This window comes from Spea bombifrons, chromosome 3 (assembly GCF_027358695.1).
Source record: "Spea bombifrons isolate aSpeBom1 chromosome 3, aSpeBom1.2.pri, whole genome shotgun sequence".
NCBI classification, from domain to species: domain Eukaryota; kingdom Metazoa; phylum Chordata; class Amphibia; order Anura; family Pelobatidae; genus Spea; species Spea bombifrons.
Window position 1 is genome coordinate 106587257 of NC_071089.1, and position 27703 is coordinate 106614959.

The following is a 27703-nucleotide window of genomic DNA, read 5'->3' on the forward strand; positions in this document are numbered from 1 at the left end:
CTTCACCGCATCAAAGGGATAAAGGTTGGGGCCATGTTGTTGTTGTTCTGTCTCTCACTGTTCAAATAAACCCACCTACCAGGAGCTTCATGGAATGGGTTTCCATGGCTGAGCAGCTCCATGCAAGGCTCACATCACCAAGTAAAATGCCAAGTTTCGGATCGAGTGATGTAAACCACACTGCCACTGGATTGGCTCTGTTTCATGCTACTCTGTTTGGCAGTCTGATGGGCGAGTCTGAGTTTGGCGGATTCCAGAAGAATGTTACCTGCTTGACTGCATTGTGCCAACTGTAAAGTTTGGTGGAGGAAGGATAATAATACAGGTACAGTTTTTTAGGGGTTGGGCTAGGCCCCTTACTTTTTAGACATTTGTATGCTTCCAACTTTGTGGGAACAGTCTGGGGAAGGCTCTTTTCTATTTCAGCATGACTGTGCCCCAGTGCACAAAACAAGGTCCATAAGCACATGGTTGGATGATTATGGTGGGGAAGAACATTACTGGTCCACACAGAGTTCTGACCTCAACTCCATTGAGATGAACTGGAATGGAGATTGCAAGCCAGGTCTTCTCGTCCAACATCATAGCCTGACCTCACAAATGCTCGCAAACATTCCTAAAAGAACAAATTAGGAGTGGAAGCTGCTTTAGCTGGGGGGGGGCAACTACATATTAATGTCTAGGTATTTAGAATGCATAAAAGTCCCTGTTGGTGTAATGGGCAGGTGTCCAAATACGTTTGTCCATATAGTGTAAATATAAACACACACCATATTATGTTTTGGTATATTAAAATATAAACTAAATCATCGTTCCCCTCGGGTACTAAAGGAAATTGTATGAAATGTGCTTGAGGCAAAATGAACTGCCAGATATGCAGACTTCCAGACCATCCATGAGGTTTTATTCACAGAAAGTCTGCAATGATTTAACTCTCAGACTTCAGAAAGTTCAGGAAATCCCATAGCTGTTAAGGTATTTCCCATTAATACTTTTAAAAGAGGGCCATCCGTTCGCAATTAGAGTTTATGTTTGGATATGTTGTGCAAACTAAGCGTTCAGAAATTGTGTATTTTTTTTTAATTCCCAATATACTTTGCATTGGTGCTGGGATTAAGAAAGTGAACAAATACATTTGCTTTATCAGTTTGTCTGGCTTGTGGTTGTAACTATTTGAACAGCACATATATATTAAACTTAATTAGTAACATGTATGTGTCAGAAAGTTCTCACAGGTATACAACTAGAATATATTCATCATAACAGAACTATAAGAAGAACTTCTGCACATGTGTAACCTTGCATTGGGTCTTTTTCATAGTTTTAGGTTAGATTTAAAGGAGAAATCTCATGGAAAATGTTCTATTTTTATATAAGCATTAAATACAGTGCAGGATATACACTCATGGATCTATGACACGCTTCAAGGTTGTTTTATAAATTAAAACACACACAACAAGAACTTTTGGATCAAGAATAGGAAGGTTAGGTAGAAGGGTTGAACTTGATTGACTTAGGTCTTTTTTCAACCTTATGAACTATGAACTATGTAACAAGGAGTGTTTGTTCAATAAAATATTGCAATAGTAAACTGGTTGAAAGACAGAATCCAGAGGGTTTTTGGTAATGGAACAATCAGTGACAAGAACTGTCGGATTATGGAGAAGGGCAGCTGCTACTGCAACAATGCAGCCACTTCTGTCCCAAGTTACTTCTTTATTGTTTTACTTTGGAAGAAACTGCTCATGGGGTACTTAAACATGCATTTTTCTATAATGGGGTGACAGGGACATTAGACTGTCCCTTTAACCACTTCTTTACCTATAGTCGTACAGGTACATCAACAACAAGTGTGGCAAGATTACTTTAAGGGCATACACTACTGTGCAAAAGTTTTAGGCATGTGTGAAAAAATTCTTTAAATGTAATAATGCTTTCAAAAACATGTTCATAGTTAATTTTTTATCAGTTAACAAAATGCAAAGTGAATAAACTGAAGAAAAATCTAAATCAAACCACACTTGCACAAATATATTTTGTAGGCATATATTTAGGTGTATAATTAAACAATTATGCTCCCCTCCGTCAGCAGAAGCCAGCATTGCTGGCTCCCTGCTGACCGATCGTGTGTAATGCTCGAGCACCAGTACTCTGTTATATAAGGAATGCCCAATAACATGATCAGGCATTCCTCTGCAGTGAGGCATCACTGCTCACACGCACTGGAAGGTCACTGGAGGAAAGGAGAGACAGGGTCTGTCTAGACTCTAAACCTAAAAAAGGCCCTTACATCCCATTGCCCTAGCAGTATTAATACTACCCTATAGGGTACAATGTAAGGGATGGATGAGGCCCTCAAGAATGTAAAAAATATTTATGTGGGGTTTGTATACAATAAAGGGATGTTGCCAAACATAAATTGAGTCATTGTTCAAAAGTCGCACTTACTATGTAGAGGAAATTCTAAGCCAGATTACTTTTTTTTTAATTTTAAAAGTATTATTGCATTCAAGCACTCACAATAATTTTTGCATGTTTCTATGGTTTCAAACGAAAGCCCTATTTTTCTAAAATAAAAAAGGATGTAATGATGTTAATGCCCTTAAAGGACACAAGGAGATCATCCATTTCTCAAAAATGACAAGCATATGCCACCAAAACATCACCTCCACAGCTCACCTGTATATGATAAACATCTCCAGTTGTCATGATGCTGATTAACACTAGGACTAGGCTATCAGAGTTTCAGGTTGGAGCAATAATTAATGGTGTATTAAAAGAGGTTGCAGCAGCAGGTGTGACAGGCAGATATGTAAAGATTATCAGAATTGGGGTTATTTAGTTTGGAAAAAAGACGGCTTAGGGGGGACTTAATAACTATGTATAAATATATAAGGGGGCAGTACAGAGATCACTCCCAGGACCTATTTATACCCAGGACTGTATCTATAACAAGGGGACATCCTCTACGGCTGGAGGAAAGAAGGTTTCTACACCAGCACAGACGGGGGTTCTTTACAGTAAGAGCGGTGAGACTATGGAACTCTCTGCCAGAGGAAGTGGTAATGGTGAACTCAATAAAAGAGTTCAAAAGGAGCCTGGACGTGTTTCTTGAAAGCAATAATATTACAAGTTATGGATAGTAGATTAATAGGGACAGAATGTTGATCCAGGGATTTATTCTGATTGCCATATTTGGAGTCGGGAAGGAATTTTCCCCCTGGTATGGGGCAATTGGCATCTGCTTCATAAGGGTTTTTTGCCTTCCTCTGGATCAACACAGTAGGGACACAATATGTATATAGGTTGAACTTGATGGACTTTGGTCTTTTTTCAACCTTATGAACTATGTTACTATGTTACTATATCCAGAATATATAACAAGGCCAGGGACAACATTAGATTTTAGGTTTTAATGCATGCAGAAAAAAGGGTCAATTAGATTGTCTAAATGGTTCTTCTCTCCCATCAAATTCCATGTTTCTACATTTCTAGGTAATACATTTTAACAACCAGTCTGTTTAACTTATAGATGGAATATACCGGTAGTTTTGTTAATGAATATATTAAACAGGCAGATGGAACACTAAATTGTTGGCAAGCTCCTTGCAGTATTTACATGAAGACATATTAGTTTGAATATTCTGCATGTGTGCAAGTTTCCTGTTTAAAAACAACATGGATCAATCTTATGAGACCTGAAATGCCCAATGACTAAACAAAGGAGAATTCTGTCACAATGTAAAAAGGCATGCTTCATTTAGCACTGCAAGAAGAATAAACTAGGATTGCAAAACCTACACAGCTGTCTCAGTACTCTATACAAAATAAATGTAAAAAATGGAAAATAGCGTGGGTGGAAACAATAACACTAAGTAACCTTGGTTCACATGTAGGCGTTAATCCCCTACCCCACTTCAAGTATTTTTTAAAAGTGCACTAACTGTGATTTTTAAAATGATGCATTAAAAAAAAGTGGTGTATGCAGCAGGAATAAATGAACCAGAACATATAGCATTCATTAAATAACTCTCAAAGGGCAAGTAATAAAAACAATAACGAAGGGCTGTTATTATTTGAAGGCAGGAACATGGTCACGTAGCACTGCGGGGGATCTGGATCTTAGTCTCATAGTCTGACCTCATTTGAGGTCTGATTAGAAGACAACCTTGATTATAAGACGAGGGGTATTTTTCAGAGCATTTGCTCTGAAAAAAGCCTCGTCTTATAATCAAGCAAATACGGTAATTGGGAAATTGTTGGAAATGCTGTTCCTAATTTCCCTAAGGAGTGGTATGAGGTCTCCTGGCCAAAATATTCTACTCGAGTTGATCTATGGAATTCCAGAAATCTTTTGCGTGTCCTTAAATACAGTGCTACCTTTGAGGCTTGAGCAAACAAATTACAATGAAACCTACACAGAGACCCTGGTTTATATTAGAATATGGATTCCGAAAGAATGTTTCCAATAAAACCGACTGCACGACACATCGTTAAACACGACACACAAGCAAATAAACAGAACCAATGACTTTGTTAACTAGCAACAAAACAGAAAAGAACCAAGCAGGAAACAAATAAGCTCTGTTTTTTCACTTAACAAAAAACAAAACAATGTCAGCCTGTTCAGGGTCATAGTATATCTGTCCCTATAAAGGCCGTCAGCTTCAGATTTACATGAAAAATTCCTCTGGATATTAAAGATCATTGAATAGAATAACAGCTGTTGCTGATTTAACTGTTTATGACCTGCAACGACAGTTACCAACTGCCAAAATTATGCCAAATTTACTAGACTTTAAGGAGCAGTTTACTCATTAAGAGCTGAAGTCACACTCTTTACTTATCTCATCTACCCCAACCTAACAAGCATTTGTGATTATGATAAAAACTGGAGACAATTAACAATCACTTGTAAAATTATGCCTCATAAATGAGAAAGGACAATGCTCAATGAATTATTGCCACATAATCATTCACACATAAAAAAATATATTGGGACTATCCTTGTGCCAATGTAGTCCTTTGCAAAAAAAAAAAAACACCTCATCAACCCTTCTGAGAAGAACACAACCATGAACACTAGAGAAATAATTACAAAAATACAGCCATTATCTATTGAGAACTTGGTAAGGAAGGGAAACAAAGGGGTGTAAAAGAGAATTTGAAATCAGAAAACAACCATTCAATCCATCTAGTCTGCCCATTTTACCGGAAGCAGGACTCAGATCTTAATCAGTCCTTAGTTCTTGACTTAGTAGATTTAAACATACGTTGGGTAGACATATGGATATCCTGAATCTCACTGTATTATCCTCTACAACTTCTGCTGGGATGCTGTTCCATTTATCTATCACCCTCTTACTAAAGAAAAACCTCCTTACGTCTAAACATTTGATTTTAGATTATGATCTCTTGTTCTGACATTTCTCCATCTTTGAAATAAACTTTCCTTCCCTAGTCTATTAACGAAAGGGAGAGTTGGCAAGAGAATTTGCAGGGCAGCTGAGGTGTCAATCCTCTTACTTCATTGCACACTATCAAGGGCCAACACTGGCAGGTTCCTCCAGCAGGAGGAGTTGAACTGGCCCTGAATAATGTATAATTGAATGATTTAACACTTGCAAAACATTTTCAACTATTGGCACTCGTATGAAATCATATGAGAAAAATATTTTTCTTTTACATTTGAAATATATTTTACATTTTAAGTACACATGGGTGACTAGGGACAGGAAATTGTTCAACCAAAACGTCCTGTTTCACAGGGGTATAAATATCAGGAAACACATAGGCCGAATTCCCTTAGTTATTCATCACAATGGGTTACATCAAGGAATATAGCTATGATGTGGGGCAAAAGGCTGTTGAACTTCACAAAATGGGTGGCTATAAGAAGTGGAAGTGGCTATAAGAAAATACCAAAAGCATTAAAAAATGCCCATTTCTACCATCAGGACAATAATTAAGAAATTCCAGTCAACTGGAAATGTTATGAAACAACCTGGAAGAGGATGTGAATCTATATTGTCTCAACACGCTGTGAAGAGGATGCTTTGAGAAGCCAAAAAAATCTACAAGGATCACAGCTGGATAATTGCATAAGTTACTTGCGTCTTGGGGTCAGAATATTGAACTACAATACAATATTACCTTCATAACCACAGATTGTTTAGAAGGGTCTTAGGGAAAAAGCCTCTACTCTAATCCAAAAATAAACTCAACCGTCATCAGTTTGCCAGATGCTACTGGAACATCAAATGGGATCGGGTTCTATAGTCAGATGAAGCCAATAGATCTTTTTGGCAATAAACACCAGAGGTGGGTTTGGTGCACACAGATAGGTAGCCATATGGAAGTACCTCATACCCACAGTTAAATATGGTGGTGGCTCTAATATTTTGGGGCTGTTTTTTCCATCAGAGAACCTGGACTTTTGTTAGGATACATGACATCATGGACTCTATCAACAAATATTAAATGAACACCAGACTGTCTGCCACAAAGCTTAAAATGGGCCGTGGCTGGATCTTCCAGCATGATCAAAAACATACATCAAGATCAACACAAAAATGGTTTACTCATATTTTCCAATGGTGCCAAGATTAGTGGAGGACACTGAATATGGTCATATAGTGTAACAGAATACCCAAATATTCATACCCAAGAAAGAGGTTTTGAAATAGCATTGGCAGTATGCATCTACTGGGAATGCACGGATTCCTTGTTCTGTCGTATGCTATAACATTGAAGACCACCCATCGCACAGCACTGTGGAATATTATGGATCTATATATATATATATATATATATATATATATATATATATACACAGATATACATTATGCATTCTTGGTAAAGTAGATATACAAGTATCAGCATACAGCCAAACATTTTCAAACTTATTGACCTTCAAAAATTTTTCATTTTATTCTTCCATCCGGTTTACAGAACTGTGAATTCATTCAGTCCCAATATGCAATCGATGCGTATTTTCTCTTCAGCTAAATACTATTTGCCGACTTTATTATTTTTTAAAAAAGCGTTACAAAAGAAATGCAAGGAACACAATTTTGGAAATATGGCCTATTTATTCAAGAAGCATTCATTACACAGTGCAAACAGTTTTCTTTGGTAAAAATCATGGCTAACAATAAAAAAAAATATAAAACAAAAACCAAGGTACTGAAATTTTTGGTAAGACCTGTCAATAAATATGCAACATTTTGTAGTAACAGCCACAAAGCAAAGAATATTAGTCGCTTTGAAAGTATTCCCACAGTTTATGAAATCATTAATGCTTGCCACACGATTCTTATGGCATTGAACGTTGTGTCTGAAATTTTGAAGACTTGTTACTACATGTATCTTGTATGGCAGTGATTAGTTGAATTAAGCCTTTATTTTCAGTGGTAATACCCATAATGAAAAAAATGACTTAAGCCTAATAAAATGTATGTTTCAACTGCATTAACAATACTGTCTCTCTGATGAACTGGCATTGACACAATAGCAAATTACAGTAAACAGAATCCCAGAGCATGAGGACATACAGGTAAAACGGCAGGTTTATGCAACCTGAACATCTGAAAATATTCTGTGGTGATCCATTTACTTGGTAACCATTTACTTGATTACCATTCACATGATATGCTCAGTAAGCAATGTATTCCCACCTTCCATACAGGCATTTCACATATATTATACAAGAGGTTAACAAGCAATTAACCTTCAACTACAGCTGGACGAATTTTTTTTTTCTGGAGTTCTCCAGAAAGCTGTCTTTTCAGCTGTTTCTGTGGCAGCTCCCAAAAATAAACTCAGACGTGGCTAGAAGAAGATGGACTACCCCCCACACACACACACTTAGATCTACCATCAACTGCTCTGTCCTGAAAAGATTGGGTCATCAAGTGTTGTTTTACTTTTTTAACCTGCAGTTCCAGATATGACCACTTGGGGTATGCTGAGTATGAGGCAGTCACAATGCATTAACACCCTGGAGAGATTTTTGTTTAACACCTATGTTCTTTATATACAATTAATTTTAACAAGTGCTACTCTTGGTTAGAAAGTAATATGTGTTAACAAATGTGGTTTTGTACCCATCATACAAGAGGCCAATTAGCTGGACTGGTAGCCTCATGTGAGCAAGCAATGCTTGCTGGGAATTAGTATTTGGCACAGCACATTCCATGAACATTTCCTTTAGAAAGACAACTGTTAAAGCTAGGAGCAACTGCATGTTACTTTGGTAAAAGTGTACTGAAATGATATACTCCATAAACCAATACAATAGGGTTTGTCGTAATGACCAATGAACCAATGGATTACTGTTAATGTGCAACAGACCCTGTGTAGTGAAACAGTTTGATAGATTACTTGTCTTAAATGTCCCACAATGAGCACCATAAAGTTAATGCTTAATGAGGTATGATTGTTGTCCTTCATGAAATGTTAAAACCAAAGCTTGCACCGGTAATGAGGAAACAATCCTAAACAGCAGGACAGCTGCAAGCAGATGAAGACTGTAATCCAAAATTAAGTCCATATGCGAATAATAAACGCAAATATTATCAAATGAAATGCATCGTATTTATAATGTTTACGTACTTAAAAAAAAATGCAAAGTGTTTACTGTAAAATACACAACTGGTTTGATTAAAATATACTTTTTCTAGAAATACAATCTGGTATTGATGAAAACGTATACAATATGCAGGAAATCTAAAATAAACAAAGAAAAAAAATGAAACTCATTACATGGAAGTAGTCTAGTCAAAATGGTATTTCCTTTACATGAAAGGAATTGAGTGTTACAGATATTGTTACAGTATAGAAGACATTTTCATTATTTAAAAAAAAAGAGGTAAAAAATAGTGTTATTACATGACATATTGACAAAATGTTTGAAATATTTTTTATGTATATTTTCAAAACTGAATTCTTCAGTCCCTTAAATAAATGATTGCCATCACTCTACAATACTTCTAAAACTTCATATACGTTAGAAGATGTTCAAATCAATACAATGTCTAATCTGATTGGGTAGTGGTAAGCGTGCACAATAGGATAAAATGGCAATATTAGCACCAGTACGATTTCCTAACCTGAGAAGCATTAACATCAGTAAAATAAGGCTGACATAAATTTCAATATCCTGTCATTGGTTTACATATTTCCCTTTCAAAGAGTTTGTGTTGTGTTTATGGTGAAACTCTGATAAAAATAAAAGGTAATTTTACAACACTACAGTCGTGTCTGGTTGTGAATAACTGAATAGGGTTGAGAAGTCTTGATACCATCCTCAAACGTATCTGCAATGAAAGCATCTGCAAAATCCATTAGAAGTTTATTTTGGAGCGTTATGTGTTCTGCACCTCATTTGTGCACTTTGGACAGCAAACACCTTCCTTTTTCACCGGGGCTGAGCATGAGACTGGTGGGCACGTGTCTACAAAGCATGTAATATGACCATTCTAGAAAGGAAAACAGGGTTGATTATTAAAAATGCATATACCTGCAAATGTATAGGTCATGAGTTAATATTTCATGGCATTCGTTATTTACAGTAAAAAAAGAGAACATTTTAAAATTCTGGGATATGACATCAATGGTAGAGATTGTGTATACACAGTTTAGATGTATTTTTATCTCAATTACAGAAAGATTTTCTATCACATATTTCAAACAATTTAGACAAAATGCTTTGTCTGTGTCTCGCATTAGCTGCCCCTCCTTGCAAATGGTCAAAAGATCTTTGTTGACTGGTCTGGAAAAAGCATTTAATTATGTAATATTTACATCTGTATAGCGAAGGAGCGACATTGGTCCGCTTAAAAACACAAAACATAGTCACATGTTACTTACATTGCATTCACACTTTGTACAGGCATCTTTCTTCCACTTTGCATTGGTGGAGTATAATTTTCCAGTTTCATCAGTGCAATCCGTGTTACTCAAGCGCGATTCAAGCTTTTTTATCTGAAAAAGACCAAAAAGTAAAAGGTGCCAAAAATTAACACTCCAAAACAAAGAGAGCGAGGACAACATCTCCACAAACCGGGGCATGGGTTTCAGTAATTTGGTCAGACTTCTCCAGAGAAAAAAACAGAACTACCATAACTATCATAGTATGTGCACTGAAGGGTAGTTTCAGTTTCCTGCCACTCCCCTTTGCAGCTATAACAGCTGCCACACTCCTGGGAAGGCTTTCCACAAGATTTTGGAGTTCCTGAGGGAATTTTGCCCATTAATCCAGTAGAACATTTGTGAGGTCAGGCACTGATGTTGGATGAGAAGGCCTGGCTCGCAATCCAAATGTGTTTGAAGGGGTTGAGGTCAGGTTTCTGCATACCGGAGAAGTTCTTCAGCATCAAACTCATCCAACCATGTCTTTATGGGCCTTGCTTTGTGCACTGAGGCACATTCATGCTGGAATAGAAAAGGGGCTTCTCCAAACTGTTCCCACAAAGTTGGAAGCATAGCATTTTCCAAAATGTCTTGGTATGCTAAATGGGACTCATTTGGACTTTGCTATACCTGCAAGTTTACCAATTCATATTTTGTATTATGTATGTTTTTCCTGTATATGTACCACATTTTGGGGACATTGTTTCTTTTTGACCGCTTCCCCCTCTGTCCTCCTACAGCCATAACCACACACCTTTTTCTAACCTAAAAACAATGTTTGCTTATTCATCTCGCTTTCCCCTCTTGTAGCTTTCCTTAAACATCCCAAAACCTCTGTAAACCACCATCTGAAGACAAGCACTAACCCACCCATTTTAAGTTTGCATAAATCAACTTAAAATATTTACATTATATAGTCAGTCATTTTTATGAAATAAGTGATATGTAACTTCATAATTTTTGCACCTGAAAATCAAATAAAGATTATAGATATACAAGAACCTGATCTTCTGCAAAATTGTGCAGACAGTCCTTGTTTGCTTTAAAGTTCCCAACGTAATGTATGCCTAATATAATATTTACTTAATTGACCGATTTACAGAAATTTTTATATTTACATTTTTAATGGGTTATAAACAATACAGGACCCTAATTAAAAGAGGGGGGGGGGTCGTATCCGAATATGATTTCATGGGTTTAATTAGCATAATATCATGTTTTAGTAGTACCCACACATTTTTTATAAGAGAATACAGGGCGGATGTTACAATGCATAAGTTGGCTATTCAGTTTTTCAGTCTATTGAAACATCTGGTTCTGCTTGAAGGCACTTCTCCCAGAGTTAAGCATAGCCATGCCATATGTATGCTTCCAATGTATTTTGGCTCTTGGAGAGGTGGTGCTCAATATAACACTTTTTGGCCAAGGTAAGTTTTAGCAATCGGATTGTGGGAACAAACTGTCTGCTGTGTTCTGTCCTGTAACATAATTAGAAACAAAGCACACGGAAAATTTGCCTAAATAAGTCAGATAGTGAGGGAAAGCATACAAGAAAAGAAATGAAACTGAAGAGATAATTAAAACAGAAAAAGTGTGGGAAACCCCCCCCCACAGAACTAGAAGTAATAGGACTTTTCAGCAGACAAACACATCTAAAAATACTACCAGAGAGGCACAATTGTGTTTTTTTTTTAAAAATGTAACACAATAAATCTCTATTCATATAAAAGGCTGGTCACCGAAGGGCACTGTGCATAACAACTGTAAAGATGGCGTGTCCCCTCCTTTGAAACAGCGCTAATTGCACAAAAAATAGTGTGGCAGGGAAAGTTCTTACTTTTATACAGATCTGAAAAAGAACATATGGGAGGGAAGTTATACACAATGGTTGCAATCCCACCTTCAGATGTTACTAAGGAGGGATATACAAATCACAACATCCAGTGAGGCATTTCGCTATGTTGTGTACGCCAAGCGGTGGTGGGTTTGGACGGGTAGGTGCATGGTGGTCATATTTGGATTTGCGCTGACTGAAAACAGTTGTGTTAGAAATTTGCAGTGCTGTACGGAGGGGTCCCTGGCCATTAGAGGTTATGTGCAAGACATCATGGCAGAATCTGACACGTACAAGAGGCATGTTTGGGGCTTGTAGATGTTGAGATGTTTATGTAGAGGCATGAGAATGGAATGGGAAAAAAATCATTATTTTAGATGCATTATTTTATCATATATGCTGATATCATAATACATCACATTACCTGTTTTCTGAGGCTTGTAATTGTTTTCTGCATATCTGTAACAAACTCTTTAAAATCATTCACCAGTGGAACATTTTTAGGTTGCTCAGTGTTGAAAGAGGTATTCAAAACAGGATTCAATGGGCTGAAATAATAAAAAAAATCCTATGATATACGATGCGCTATGATTTAGAGCAATGACAATGCTTTGCCATCCGTTTCAGTACCTCACATCCTGTCACCTATATATTTCAACGTATCACTGATCTTTAAAACTGCCGTTCCTCCCGTAAATATATTAATTTGTTTCAATTTCCTACCATACTTTCTGCCTTTTTCTTTAGGATGTTATGTTCTTCAAGTACCCTCATCTCCTGTTCTCCTCATCTCTAGTGCAGACTGATAAGAACCTCCCCTGCGTTCAATAAGTCCCAAACCTACACTAATTACGCAAATGTTGATAATTTATACAGATATTTCTAGTTCCTTACCTAGATACTTCTTCTGCTTCTTGGCTGTCCACGGGCTTTTCCCCTTTGTAGCTGTGTTCTAGAGAGCGCTTCCCTCTGAAATGACTAGAGAAAGCACTAAACTGCCCTCTTGTTCTGCAATCTGAAAAACAAACATCAAGCACTACATTCAGAATCAGGAAAAAATCTAATAATCAGTATGAATGCATGTGCTGGCACTTACCTTCATTCACGTTCTGGTTTAGAAACCGTTCTCATTCTAAAAGATCTCAAATTCCTTTCGACCACAAGGGGAACTTTGTCTAGTTTTAATACTCAAACATCGATTTGGTTTCTTAAGTATTATAGCAATTACGTTCCATTGTTACAATCAATTGCTATACTACTGTTTGAATATTTAAATATTGTATTCCTTAACCTCGTAAACAGGTGCACATTATGCAGAATCTATGGGCTGGAGAAATGGTTAGATAATTAAGAAAATAAACAGGCCTTAGTAAACAGGCACCAGTAGATGCTTAAGTATTTTATTGTTTTCTGCTTCGTATCAAATCCCGTTCTTTTTTCCTGGTCCAAAGCCAAGAAACATAATGTGGTTCATGTACAAGTTTGTTATCTTTAATCATGACTGGTTTCCATTGACCTCCTATTTCAATTACTGTATTATGTGTATATTCCAGAACGACGCCTGGAAAGAGCCAACCAACATCTGTGAATCATTGTTGGCAAAATATAGAAGTACTTTTAAACTAAATGAAATATGTGAAAAACTAAGAAAAAAAAATGAAAATTTACATATACACTACCAATGTTTGGGGTCACTTAGAACCGTCCTTGTTTTTGAAAGAAAAGCAAAACTAGTCCATTAAAATAACACCAAATGGATCAAAGACACAATGTAGACTTTGTCAATGTTGTAAATGACTATTGTAGTTAGAAATGGATGACTTTTAATAGAATATCTTCATAGGCGTACAGAGGCCATTTTTCACTTCTGTGTTCCAATGGCACTTTGTGTTCGCTAATCCAAGTTTAAGGTTCAAAGGCTACTTGAGCATTAGAAAACCCAGTTACAATTATGTTACAGCTAGAAATGTCCTTGTTTTCCATGAAAACAGCCAAGTAATCTTTTGAACAGTAGTGGAGCTATATATGTTCAAATTAACAAATCGGGAAATGTACCTGCTCTGAGACCAGATATCACAGCACAAACCAGTACAAATAGTTAGGATCCTTGTAAATATTTCACGATAAAATATCAATAAAAATATATATAAAAAAATAATTTGCTAAAAAAAAAATAAAAATCAAATTGATGGTCATACTGTATGTAAAAGTAATACGTAACAAGCAAAATTTGTGAATATAAATTATAATGACAAGACTCATGGATGAACAAACACAGTGCTGCGGAATATGATGGTGCGATATAAATCAATAAACAATCGCATAAATATCACTGACTCTTGGTTCATCTATGTACATTTTCTGGTCTGTAAGAGGTTGACTGATACCTTCACAGCAATCCTGCCACAACCGGAGGTCCAGTTTGGGTATCTGTTTACAGCTGACAAACCCATGGGGGTATTCTGCCACTTTGAATACGTCTGGTTGTACCTCCGTTATATTGTCTCCATTGTCACAGAGTACTCTTGCCAGTGACGTCTGCTTGATTTGTGTCACCTGAGCAGGAGTGAACACGCCAGGATTCTCAAACCATAACCTGTGGTACCAAAGTAAAAGAAACAGGATTTCTCATTGCACAATACATCAGAACCCTTAAAGAGCATTACTGTAAAATCTCATTTATAATAACAATATAAGTTATATAATTACCCTATGACTACAAAGTTGTATATAAAGTTTGCCCTGCAACCTTTGTTCTAATTTAAACATTTTCCCCCACAGCCTAGGGCAGTGATATTGTCAACATTCACAACATTCACAATTGTGTGCTTGTGGGCAGGTGGATGTTTGCCCATGGAGCAAGTCCAACCAAGTGAAGCAACAATACAGCGCTGTCTAAAATACAGTTAGAAATAAAATTAAATCAGCAAAACAAGCCTAAGTATGACCAGAAGGGAGTCACTCATGACCTTGTGAACCAGTCTGGTTTCAAAAAGCTCTTAATAAATGCACCTTAATGCATATGATAGCTGTGTGCTGCATATGATTTTTTGTGGTGCCCCCCCTTGTAAATGTATGAGGGGATTTTGCAGAATCCCCCCCAGCTATTTCTGTGCACGATATGTATCCAGCTGAACATATCTACTTGCACATAACATATCTATCTCCAGTTATCTCCAGCACTAGCTTGGTGAAGGCTGTGGGTGAGGGTCTGTTCAGACCCCTGTACATAAGCAGTGAAAGCATTCCTATTGATTTCAATGGCAGCACTTTCCTGCCACTGACGAGAACTCTTATTTATCAACTTTTCTTGATGAAAACGCTACTGGGCTAATGAGCTGAGGTTTGATTTCACATTCCATATGTAAAAGCTTTACTTCTCAAAACATGCTCAGTAGTCTGAACTCTTTGCCATGCATAAAAATATACCTGAATGCAATATTAATATTTAAGTACTTTACGATGATAATTAACAATAAACACATAAATTAAAGATATTACTACATATCTTAAAAAGATAATTCAGTAAACATATAATCCTATCAGTGCGTTATTGTATGATGTTGAAGAAAAAGCTAACATAAAAGTATGGGTCTCTCTTACTAAAACGTCAACTTGCACTTTCTACACAATAATGTTTTCCAAATGGGGAAAAAAAGAAATGAGTGCTACGCTGTATACTGTACATGGGAAATACAGATGGATAGTTCAATATCAGATATTTCAGACATTCATACCTGTCTCCATTTCTTATATTTTTAAATTGCGTAGACAGAAGGCACATGAGTGTTGGCCCCAACCTACTTCCTGGAATGACGTCTTCTGCCATGAGCGCAGGGAATAAATCTATATTTAGGGGTGACCCATACAACCTGTAGAAAATGAATATTGTTACAAAACAAAGTATTGGTAGACACTGCAGGCTATTCCAAATCAATGTAAACATCCGCAAGTGTTGTTGAAGGCTTGAAGCGCTCGGTTAAAATAGCCAGTGCTAAGCTGTCTAGAACGTCATCCAGGATGACATGGCTTAAAGGCTTGTATAATAAGTTTGCATTAAATGGACAACTGCACCGATTACTGATGAGTTTAAGGTCATTGAACTTAAAACAATAATATGGAAATATAATACAATAGTATATGAATACATAAAATATATTACATAATCCCAATTTCCTATTTTTCTCTAATATGTTTTACATTAAAAACATTCTATCCTCAACTTTCCAATGATGCCTCCTTAATATATGGATAATCACTTATGTATATATATATATATATATGAAAATAAACCTTTTTAATTTATCCCGGACGTCGGGATTCTTGATTTCATTGCTCAGGTCTTCAAACGCATTTGCAGATGAAAGGTTGCAGAAGACTCTAAAATCATGGTAAGGTGGTATTCCATGGTCACGACCTCTTTGGATATTAATCGCTGCAAGATCCAAAGCTACAGTGTGAGCCATTGAAAAAAGCTTTTCCGTTAGTTCTGTATTTAATAACTGGGATGGCACTCGCATTTTTCCTGCAACTCCAATAAGTCCTCTGAGGATAGGATCTATGCCACCTTCATTTACAATTCTGTACGGAGAAAAGAAGGCCCTGTGAAGAGGTAAGTGACCTTGTGGAATAGGTTCAAAGTTCTCGTTCAGGCGATAAAGAATAGGATTGATAAGTGTGTGGCCAAACCTAAAGGCAGCTGTTGCAAACTCATTAAGTATGCCAGCATTAACATTGGGATCATAACCTTGGTATTCTCCAAGCATTTTCATTCCAACATCTCCCAAGATTTTAGGCAACCAATGACTGTAAGTTAGGTGTTGCATTTCTGCTCCAACTATTTTGCGTGTTTCATGATAAATTGTATCTCCATCCCAATGCGGGTTGAGCTTCAGCAGTTCTGTAGCAATTCGATTATGCTCTCTGAACCACAAAGTGTGCATACTGGTCAGCCCTAGCTGCTCGTTAGCACGATGGTCACCTGCCAAAAAGCAAGGTATAGGACTTTCATTTTCATCTCTCATACATTCTGTGGGGGGTCCTGTTGCAAACGGTAGAAGGGGTTTTCCAGATCTTTGAACAATGCCTTGTTTTAAGAGACCTCTGTGGCTTGCAGAGTCTCTGATTTCTTCAGATTCATGATCTGAACTTCCATACACGTTAGAAGCATCAATGTAAGAAGTCAACTGGTTCATCTGCTCTCGTGGGTACACAGAGTTCATCAGAAGAGAGGTCATGCCGCTGCCACAAACAGGGCTCGAACGCACAAAAAACATACACCGGGCATTGCTTCTCACCCGATGGTCATTCGGCGGAACCATAACAGGAAAGCAGGGAGCGTCGTTTGTACAGACAGAACTACAATCCTGACCATCAGAAAACCTTGCTTGACTAAGGGCAACTACAGTAGAGTCAAGGTCGTGGTCAAGAAACTGTCCCCACTGCATTAACATGTGAGTGTACTGTTCATCTGGGGTTATTGTTTGAGTTCCTATCATAGTTGTCGACACTGAACGAGGCAAAGGAAGTGGAAACCCATTATAAAGCCTATCAAATCGAATGCCTCTTGGTAAATTAAATCCATTATCATATACAGACTTCAACAATCGTTCAAAAGCTGTCAAGGATGCTCCCCACATTGGGTGCTGCAGGTTGTTGCAGGTACCATCGTGGGTTCTATACTTCTGGTGGAAACACATGTTGGAGCAGTTATTGATTCTTCTGTGGGCTCTACATCCTGAAAGATTTGCAATCAGATCCAGGTATGGTGGAGACACCAAATCATTGTAATGATAACCTAAAAAAAAAAAATGTAAAAAGACAATAAAGTATATCTAAGTAACTGAAAAAAAAAATCTTACAGCAACACTGTTAATTTACAGAGTTTATGGGATACATGCCTTCCCTCCAAAAGCAAATTCAGCTGAAAAAAATAAGATCTTGCAGAGGATGAATCATACAAACAGGTATTATATTGACCAGGGAAACTAATGCTACCAAAACCGATTCATGGATCTAGCACTATTGTCCTTATTTATGTTTCTTACAAAGCTCATTATTGTCCACATAAACTCACCCAAATCCATTCCGTAACACTGATCATTGTTAAGGAATAAATACTTCATTCAAAATGATAAACATATGCAGTATATTAAACACCAACCTGTTCCATTTAAGTCGAACATCAAGCCACTCTGCACATGATCCTGAATAATTTGCAGTGTCCTCTCAAATATCTCTCCAGCTCTAGCTTGTTCCACGGTATACGGATCTCTTGGATATCTGAACAGGGCCAACAAGTCATTTGGAGACCTTGGGCGACTAAAGTAAAACATAAAATTATTTTATTATTATAAAGCATAACTGTAGTACACATATTCAAGGCATATGGAACTTATTTCCGAAAAAGTCAATGTAACATTCAAGCCTCTGGTATACCATTGTGTTTTACTAGGTATATTCTAGAGACAAAAGTCAAAGCTTTTGTGCAATGCACATTTTGCCATCTACCAACATATTCAATTATCTTCCATTTACAAACTAACAGGGATTAGTATCAATTTCTAAACCTTTTCCAAAAAGTAATATGTTTTAATAGAGTTTAAACAAGGACATGGCGTATAGCGTGACACTCCGGTAGTACTTCAGCTTGTTTAATGGACTTTGCCCTGAATGCGACCTACGACTGGAAGGAACGCAAGTACAAACAGGCATATTTCTTATCACAAAACTGCACCTAGAACTGAAAAAGAATTATCTAAGGCTTACCGGACTAATCTCTTTGGACATATTCCTATAAAAAGTAATATGCTAGACATACCTGAAAACCCATTACTGCTCTGGGTCAACTAATCATTTTCCTGCCTGGGCTTTTTACAATTACATAGTTCTACTTTTTTTCCTCAATTAAGTGTGTATATACACATTTATATATCCTCAGGGGACATCCATTTAGCATTAGGAGTGAGATTTGAATTGACAATCCAGAGTGACATTCCATTACTTTAGATGTAAATTAAAACACAAAAAGGGGGAGGGGGGGACAAATTCCATATAAGATTTTTTCCCCATGTACATCTACAGAAAAAGTCATTTGTCCAAGAAGTATAAGTGAGTCATGTAGCAAGATCCAAAAATTACAAGCATATTCATCCTTGAAAATTCACAAATGTCACTGATAAAGCAGTTCTGCATGGAGGGGTTGGTCAACGTTCCCGCCCCGTGCTGAAAGAGAACGATCAATAGAGTTGTTGCTGCTAAAGTTGTTGATTCCAAAAATATGTAACAATGCAAGAAAAATTAGACGGGGGGAAAAATACTTATTTTTACAATACAGTTAATTACACTATGAAAATTAATTTATTGTACAGTTGGACCCACACAGTCCTTAGAGCAATGCTATGGTGAGGACTGTGTGATGGACTTTTTCAAAGGCCATTTTCACAAGTTAGCAGAAGGAAGTGCATGGCAGCACCGGCTATCCACGTGAGTATTGTCTACTGCAAACCAAATCTGTACACAGTATGTAGTGGCAGAGAGAATATAAAAACAAAAAATGTAAAGATAAAATCATATCATATGATATATGATTAAAAAAGGGACAAAAACTCTGCTTTGTAGATCTATTCTGTAAATGCCTGCGTGTATCTTGAGCCACCTCGGTTTCTCAAATGCTCTCAGCATTCACTGTAATTAAATCATGGGACACCTAGTAAATGTTGCAAAGGGGAGACACAATCTCAAAGAAACCTTTTAAGGAAAATGGCGCAGGTCTATTCAGCGACTACCTTATTAACTAAAAAGTAACAAACCTCATTGAAACGAGAGCACAGCCAAAGAGTTTATGGAAAACACATCACAGATTTATTTGTATGGCAAGATTAAAATAACTATACTAAACATACAAGAGTGAGGAACACAATACCTGTCAAATAAGTGTGACCGGGTTGAGTTTATGGCTCGATCAATAGTTTCAATAGCTTCGATAATTGAGGTGGCAACAAAAGGATCTCCAGTGCGACTGACTTCGGGGACTGCAAGAAAAATAATAATGACTCATAGATATGGCCAAAATCTATTTAGAAATAACAATATTAGAATAAAAACGGCAAGGCAAAGTGTATGCTTTAAACCTGTTTTAATCTTATTGGAATAGCAGGTAGTCCTGATTATAGAAAATGACTAAACCAAACAAACAAAACCAAAGACCAGAGCAACAGGGGTACCTAGGGGTGCGTTTAGAATTCATAGCTATTATAGTTCAGTAATGATGATGTGGGGATTAGAATAGGGATGATTTCTAGCTAGAATTTTACCTAGGGCAATGTTGAGGAAATCAGAGACTTGAGCTGGACTTCTCTAGTATGGATAGACAAGAGTTTTAACCCTGTGTGAGCCAGCCTGCAGGGAAGTGCATGTAGGCAAAGGATTAAACGTTGTACAAGATAACCTGCAGGAAGATTTTATAGTTTTTTGTCTCCATATATCCAACAATATACTTTACCCTAGGATTTAAGGTTAACAACTCTACTCACGACTGGTATTTTTAAAAAAAAGAAATTATAATAAAGGTTACATTTTAAGAGTCCCATTTTAGGTTACAGGGGTGATGGTAACAGTGTGTTTCTTATGTCCTCTTCCATACCCCGATTTGTCAGCTAGCCATGACCCCTTCTATTCCACACTCACAATAAAATGAAAAGAGCAATTGTATTTTCTTCACCTTACTAATTGTCTGTAGAACACCAGGGGCATGGAAGGTAGGGGAGTTTATAGAATAATAAGGTATAAGAACACCCTACCTTCCACGGCTTAACAAAAATGTTCATAGGGCAATTATAAAACAAGCCCTGAGACAGTGTTCAGTTCAATCAAACAAGAACTGACACGTTTAAAAATGTTAAGTGAAATATCAATAAAATGTCAATTCATATAGACAATTTCCTTACCCAACACTGTTAGCACCATGCTGGCCGAAGAGTAGCCAATGTTATTCCGAGCAATACATTCATATCGTCCTTGATCTGCCCTGCCAACATCACGGATAGCTAAATATCCATCGGGGCTAATGTGAAACTTCCCACTTTCCGTTACTTGTATTCCATCCTGTGCAAAGAAGTTTGTATGTAATGTAATTCAGCAGGCTCACACGTACTGTAGGTTTATATCTATATTCAGTTCCTTGAGGTGTCATTAACCATTTAAACTATGCTTTCTACAAAAGAACCCAATGTAATTTTTCAATGCCCCCAAAATCTTAAAAAGTAGGCATGTACTTTGCTAGCCGTTTTCCCTCGCACTGCCTTCTTGCAGACAGCCATCTGGTCGCTGACAAACTCACTGGCAAAACTTCTTAAAAACTTCTGTATTGTAACCTTGCGAGCCGGGCTCTCCACCTAATGTACCGGTTTGTCTTAGTCTGTTAATTCTTGTCTTGTCATACCCCTTGGATATATCTATTGTATGAAGCTCTGCGTAAATTGTTTGGCGCTAAATAAATAAAAGATACATTTTTTTTAGCATTGAAACTTCAGAGGGAAGTGTAAAATGACAAACTTGCTACGGTTTGTGTAAGTGGAACTGCATCTGCAGAGGCATGTAGGTGTAAATTAGAATCAGGCAGTAATGTGCTGTTCTATGACCTGATTGCCCAACTAGCCATCTTCCCTTCCATTGCCCACCCAGTGGACTAAATGAAAACACCTGGGAAAGTGGCTACATTGATTAGGAGCTTACAATAACCACATAGCTTTGAATTACTAGATAGTATGGAGCCAATGAACAAGATGATAGCTTCTTTTTCAAAGACCATTTTAAGATAGCTTACTCAGTTACTTTGGTTTTACATACAAATATTTAAAAAAAAAAACAACTTAAAATCCACCTCCTTATACATGCCTGGCACTCCTTTCTCAATTCCTATTTACATTCCAGGCCTGTGATCTGCTCTCTCAAGTAATCATTCTCACTACCTATTCACTATGTTAACCATTTCAGTCTCCAAAAGAGCAATCTCTCTGCAACGCAATAATCAATATACATCTTAGTTTACTGACAAAAGGATATGTAATGTAAAGTAAATCTCATTTTTGGCTACTCATATTTAAGGGTAAGCAGGTTAGATCTTGGCAGGCTACATGCTTAAGATCAGCTTGAGCCCTTCTGTACATCACAAGAAAAACACAGTAAGAGGTTTTTGTGTGTACACACACTTGTTCCCACTGTGATCTGCGTTGTGCCATTAGTAAAAGAAAGACAAACCGTGCCGCCCTTTTAAAACAGTTGTCAATTACAGATTAAGTGCCCCCCTAGTTTGTCAATGTGTACAGCTCAGGTATTGAAAGGGTTAAAGTACAATATAACCCTGGGTGCGGAGCTCAGGATACTGTTTAATCTCCATAAACTTGCGCAAAGCATTCAACATCTTAGTAGACCTGCTCTCACATTTGACCAGCTGGGAACTGGCTTTAATCCTACTTAAGGAATGCGGAGGAGGGCATTGAAACAAAGTTAACGCTAAGCATTTGATAAATGTTGACATAACCGGTTACCTTGTTCCATGTTATCGCGGGCAGAGGGTCCCCCTGAGAGCTACAAGGAATCTGAACGTCGTTGCCAACTTCTATGGTCATGTCGTTCGGCACAGTAGCAAATACTGGGGTCACTTGAAAAGCAGTCAGAAAACCAGGGATTATGGTCCAAAAAATATGTTTTATTAAATATGTAATCAAGCAGTGGTTCTCAGACCACAAGAACCAATAGAGGTTATAAATTACTTGGTTATGTTTCAATAGGAATGTGAAATTACACAATTAAATTTCCATAAAAATACGAATAAAGCCATAACTGTTGGTGGTCTTTAAGGACTGGCTTGAAAACCACAGCAATAAAGCATACAATGTGAATGAAAAATCGGCTGTATTATAACACAAACTAACTCTGGAAAACATTCAGGTACGCTGAATAAACCAGACTAAACACAGGGATATCATTAGCGAAACCACCGCCACATTCAGCCTAGTCACGTCCAATATTTATAAATGGTAAGGTCATACACATTCATGGTAAGAAAAACCTGCACCTCATTTCTGGCTCTATGTCGAGAAACATTAAGACATAAAAACACACAAGCAACGTCTGCCGACAAGCCTTCAGGTTGCCATGAAATCACTTCTGGCACCTAGGGGTTTTTACAGGAGAGCACTGGGCTCACCGTGTAAAAGTACAACGCACCCCTTAGCACTATTTCTTGTAATTAGGCATTTTTAATTTGTTAACAATAGTTGTTTTATCATATTTTGTCAGTGATTCACTCTGTGTTACCTACTAGTTAAACATAACTCTTACCATTATCCATTTACTAAAGCTCCTACCTAATAGGTGTAGTTAAAAAAATGGCTCCTACATTTTTTGGCAGGCACGTAGATGAATAAGCACAAACAATATTTTTCTAAGTCGGTACTTGATGAACGTGGTATAAGCTAAGTCTATCTAATGAATATCTTTGTCCTAAAGTTACCTCCCTTCTGCCTCCACTCTTGAAAACATTGCGCCCAAACCAAACTATAATCAGAAATGCAACAAAAATAAAATGCTCCATTAACAAAACATGCATTTATGTTGCATTTTTATCACTGCCATCTAAATGATTGGGTGAGCAAAACGTTTTCCATGTTCTATTCATGTATGACACCTCCTTATGTTCCTTATAAATGGCACTAGTTCAGGCTGCATTCTTATAGCTTGTTAGGGTCAGTAGCTGGCAGGAGTCCAGAAGAACATTTTGTTCCAGTTTGGTTCTCCTCCATTAAGAAACTATGTTATTGCCTTCTAAACAGAAATAATAATAATAATAAAAATGTTTAGCTTATCCACTTACCTCTAGCCTGAACAATAAGTTGTGCAGAAGTACTTTTGGACCCCACAATGTTTACAGCTTGGCATTCATATTGACCCTGGTCATGTAGAGCAACACGCAATATCCTCAGTGTCCCTGATGACAAAACTTGATGTCTTCTATCAACAGAGAGCGGGTTCCCTTGAGGACAGAACAACATAGGCTTAAAACAGTATGTGGTTGATATTATAAAACATACAAACAGTCTTCAGGCCTGCATGTTATCATAAACAGAGCTTGGATACAAAATGTTTCAGGTGCTCTCTGTAGTGATCATAGGTTGTATATTCAGAAATTCAGTAGGCAGTCTACGCCTTTTTTTTTTATTTTTTTTTTTATTGAGTATTGACAGGGTCCTGGATCCAAACTAAAAATGACTATCATCTCTTCTTAAGTTAGTAAAAGCCGGCTAGGTGGCCAAAAGGTGGGGGATGGTTCGCAAAGGAAGATATGAGCATTTGGTCAACACCGATTAACTTGAGTGCATGTAATTGGTAATTAAACCTAAGCTAAGTGTCTTCAAACTATTTTCATTTCCACAATAATGTAACACATAGAAATATGCTCCTAACATACACAGATACACAGAAAGAAGTAGAGGTGGAGGTATGGTGTTAGGAACTGTATGGAATCCTCAGTAGCGGTACAAATCCTTTGGCTCCAGCATCATTTCTTCGATGGCTTGCTTTTCTACGGGCTAAGCTGTGAAAATCTGTGATCAGTACAGCATTTTATACGGTGCCTTTTCTTACCTCCTTTAGTCCAGGCAATCACAGGTTGTGGGTTGCCTTGTGCTTCACAATGGAAATCAACTGTGTGCCCTTCAAACACATTACGGTCTTGAGGAACAACCGTAAACTGAGGGACAGCTGCCGGAAAAGATTTAGATAAGTATTTGAAACATTTATTTTTACAGATTACTTTATACATTTCAATGCAGAAGAAATGGATTACTTTGCATTACTAAAATAAATTAATAAAATTACTTAAATGTTGGTGACAAGGTGCATTGGGGTAAAACTATAAAATGTCACTATATAAAAAATGCATGTTTGCAATTACATTTTTAATTAAAAAACAGTTTTCAAGGGATTATTTAGTTCTTCCCTTTCTTGCTCACAGAGCATGATCACATTATATTACCTATCCTGGTCTTATCAAATCTTATTGTTTGGACACAAAACGTAACCTCTTTGCCAGCTTCCATGCGTGAGTAGTTATTGCAACAAAGAATGTTTCAATGTATATTTGATAAGAGAGTCCAGAAGGAAGCCACATACCTCGACTTGTAAAAAGGCCATATTCAAAAAAACCCAGTAAAATAAATGTAATAATTGTGAAACCTTTAAATATGCAGACTTGCTATGAAATATATAAAACATGTAGAATCTTCCAAAATATGCTAGAGCGAGAATAATAATGTATTGTTATGATTCCTTTGGTAGATTAATTATTAACACCATGGTAGCAAAACAAAAACCAAACAACTAGCACGCATGTTTCATGGTCAAAGCTCTCGCTATGGTTGGGGCTTCCCAATACATAAACTGAATGAAATGAAAGAAATTATGTGAGCAAATCTTAATGCTTAACTCACCTTGAACTATGATGTAAGCAGTTGAGTGAATGGTGTCCATGCTATTTGTTGCAAAACATGTGTACTCTCCACCATCGTCTTGGTTGACATTCTGCATATATAGGCCTCCTGATGGAGTAATACTGATACGTGGGTCACTTGGTAAAGGGGATCTGTCTCCTCTTGTCCACGTGATCCTTGGATGTGGTTGTCCTGAAGCACTGCATTCCAACGTGACACTTTCACCCACAAGCACCTCTGTGTTTTGGGGTTGAATTACAAAACTGGGCCTAGCTGTCATCAAAATCAAAAGACAAGCGCCATGAGGAAAAGAATAGTATGAAAATGCAATTAACAGCCACATGTTACATACAAGATGGCAAAATCAAGTAACTCCTTGATGAGCACACATTTTGAAGTACACTAAACAATAGTACTAAAATTTTGTACATGTTATGGACGTAAATCAACTAAATTGCTTGCATGGCGATGAATGGGCGGTGGATTCCAAATGGCAACACTGCTGCCATTATACCTGGGAACTTCCCAGGTCAGGCTACTTCGAGTTCTCTCTCTTCTGATGAAGTAGCTTTGAGAGGTGGCGGGCCTAGCCACGCCCAAAGGCCGAGCTAGCCCAGCGAGGGGCAATTTTAGCAATGCGGTGGGTGAGGCTAGCCACGGATAAGGGAAGAGCTAACCTTAGATCACATTAAACAGGAGAGAGGAGAGAGGAGGGACGCAAGTTTGTAACGGAGTAGTATATGCTAAAATATACAGTTCAGCTTATTTTCTAAATAAATCTATTTTGACCAGTTTCAGATATTTCTACTCACCTATAACAGTTTGAAGGAAAGCAGAAAGTTTTGTGTGAAACTATAAAATGTCGGTTAACAAATATTTTAAATGCAAACACCTGGCATAAGTTTAATGATGACCTCAGTGCTTTGTTTTCTGCACCTTTCATAATATTTACCATACTGTATGAAACAAAACCAAAAAAAAATCTTACTTACCTGGCGTTCCATAATATCGGAGAGTTACTTCGTGAGTTTTCACTTCTCCAGCGACATTTTTTGCCATACACTGGTATATTCCCTGGTCGGTCTCCTGTGTGTTCTGAATCATCAGTGTTCCATCCTCTAAGAGATTTAATCGCGCATCATCTTTCATACTCAGCTCATTTCTGTGCAGGTAAAGAATAAAAAAAAAACATACACTTTATAAGAAGAAAAAATGACGTTCTACAGTAGCAACTGCTGCTGATATATATATAGATTATATATATATATATATTTATTTTTTTTTGAAGTGAAAGTCCAAATTATTTTTAGGAGTTTTATCCACCTCCTAAGTGGACACAGAGATAAAATAAGCAAAAACTTTAAACATAGTTGCTTAGGCAGGTGCTGTGTAATAACATTAACCCCTTAAGGACAATGGGCAGTCCCTAAACCCATTGAAAACTATGCATTTTTTTCATTAAGGGGTTAAAAATGAGGAAAATAATAAAGCTCCACAGAATCAATAGAGGAGCTTATATAGACAGTATCTGCCCAAATTCAAAATATCTAAAAGTCTGAAATTTTCAGATCAACAAATCTGAAATTGTTCCTCTTGTAGGATATAGAGGTGGCCGATATTAAAGTATAAAGATATTAAAAGATAACAAATGTTACCATTTTGGGTCAACAAAATAATTTGTGCTGCAAACCACCTTATAGTAAACCATCAATGTTGTAATGGTGAACGAAAGCAAAGTGGCTTGGGGTGATAGCACACTGTATGTCAAAAAATACCTTGTTTTAACATCCCAATTATTTTTTCAGAGGAATTAAGCAGTCACTCAGGACTATTTTACATTCCAGACAGTTCAGGCAGATGCCTGGAGCACCTGGCCCAAGGGGTGCTGCCCGTCACCCTAGAAAAGGTGTGGAAGGAATTCATGGACCTGCCACGGTTCCAAAGAAAGCATCTGCAATTTGTAGGGGAAGTTCACAAAAGGCTACTCGCCAGGGGTGCTGCAGACTTCTGCTACGAACCACCTGTACAAGCCTTGAAGTGTCTTAGTACGCTTTTATGTGCTTAGAAGTCTTCCATCACATTCTATCTACCCACTTAAAAACACACATGATGATCTGCATTGGATACTGATCAAAATGCAGGCGAGAACCCAACCACTATACTAATGTGTTACCCATCTGCTCCATCGGGCTGTAATAACAAGCTATAACTGTATATTTACATGTGCTAAAACCGCTGAATAGTTTTGTTCAATGCTTAGTGAATGCTAAAGAAAATACTTTTTAAAACACGCAATTCCACATGTTTTCCTAAATCTGTCTTGGCTCTTATTCCTCTGCATTGTCACAAGGGACTAGATTAGCTATCCATTAGTGCATTAAAAACTAGCATATATAAACATTTGCTATACATATAATGCACTCACAGCACATTGTAATATATAAAACACACATTGCCAACTCGC

The 27703-nt window shown here is 37.3% G+C and overlaps 1 protein-coding gene across 1 annotated transcript in view; it reads right to left on the reverse strand.

Annotated features, from left to right (window-relative positions):
* Positions 1 to 7071: 7071 nt before the first annotated feature.
* Positions 7072 to 27703, reverse strand: part of PXDN (peroxidasin) — a 65467-nt gene continuing 44835 nt past the window's right edge. Inside the window, exons 9-23 of the mRNA XM_053459010.1 lie at positions 26232 to 26401; positions 25240 to 25512; positions 24395 to 24511; positions 23625 to 23783; positions 22297 to 22409; positions 20695 to 20851; positions 19671 to 19779; positions 17910 to 18067; positions 16040 to 17543; positions 15484 to 15618; positions 14134 to 14342; positions 12641 to 12761; positions 12171 to 12294; positions 9871 to 9984; positions 7072 to 9479 (exon numbers count right to left, since the gene is read on the reverse strand). Of these exons, the coding sequence (XP_053314985.1) occupies positions 9366 to 9479; positions 9871 to 9984; positions 12171 to 12294; positions 12641 to 12761; positions 14134 to 14342; positions 15484 to 15618; positions 16040 to 17543; positions 17910 to 18067; positions 19671 to 19779; positions 20695 to 20851; positions 22297 to 22409; positions 23625 to 23783; positions 24395 to 24511; positions 25240 to 25512; positions 26232 to 26401 (3577 nt within the window). The 3' untranslated portion in view covers positions 7072 to 9365. The remainder of the gene's footprint in view (positions 9480 to 9870; positions 9985 to 12170; positions 12295 to 12640; positions 12762 to 14133; positions 14343 to 15483; positions 15619 to 16039; positions 17544 to 17909; positions 18068 to 19670; positions 19780 to 20694; positions 20852 to 22296; positions 22410 to 23624; positions 23784 to 24394; positions 24512 to 25239; positions 25513 to 26231; positions 26402 to 27703) is intronic.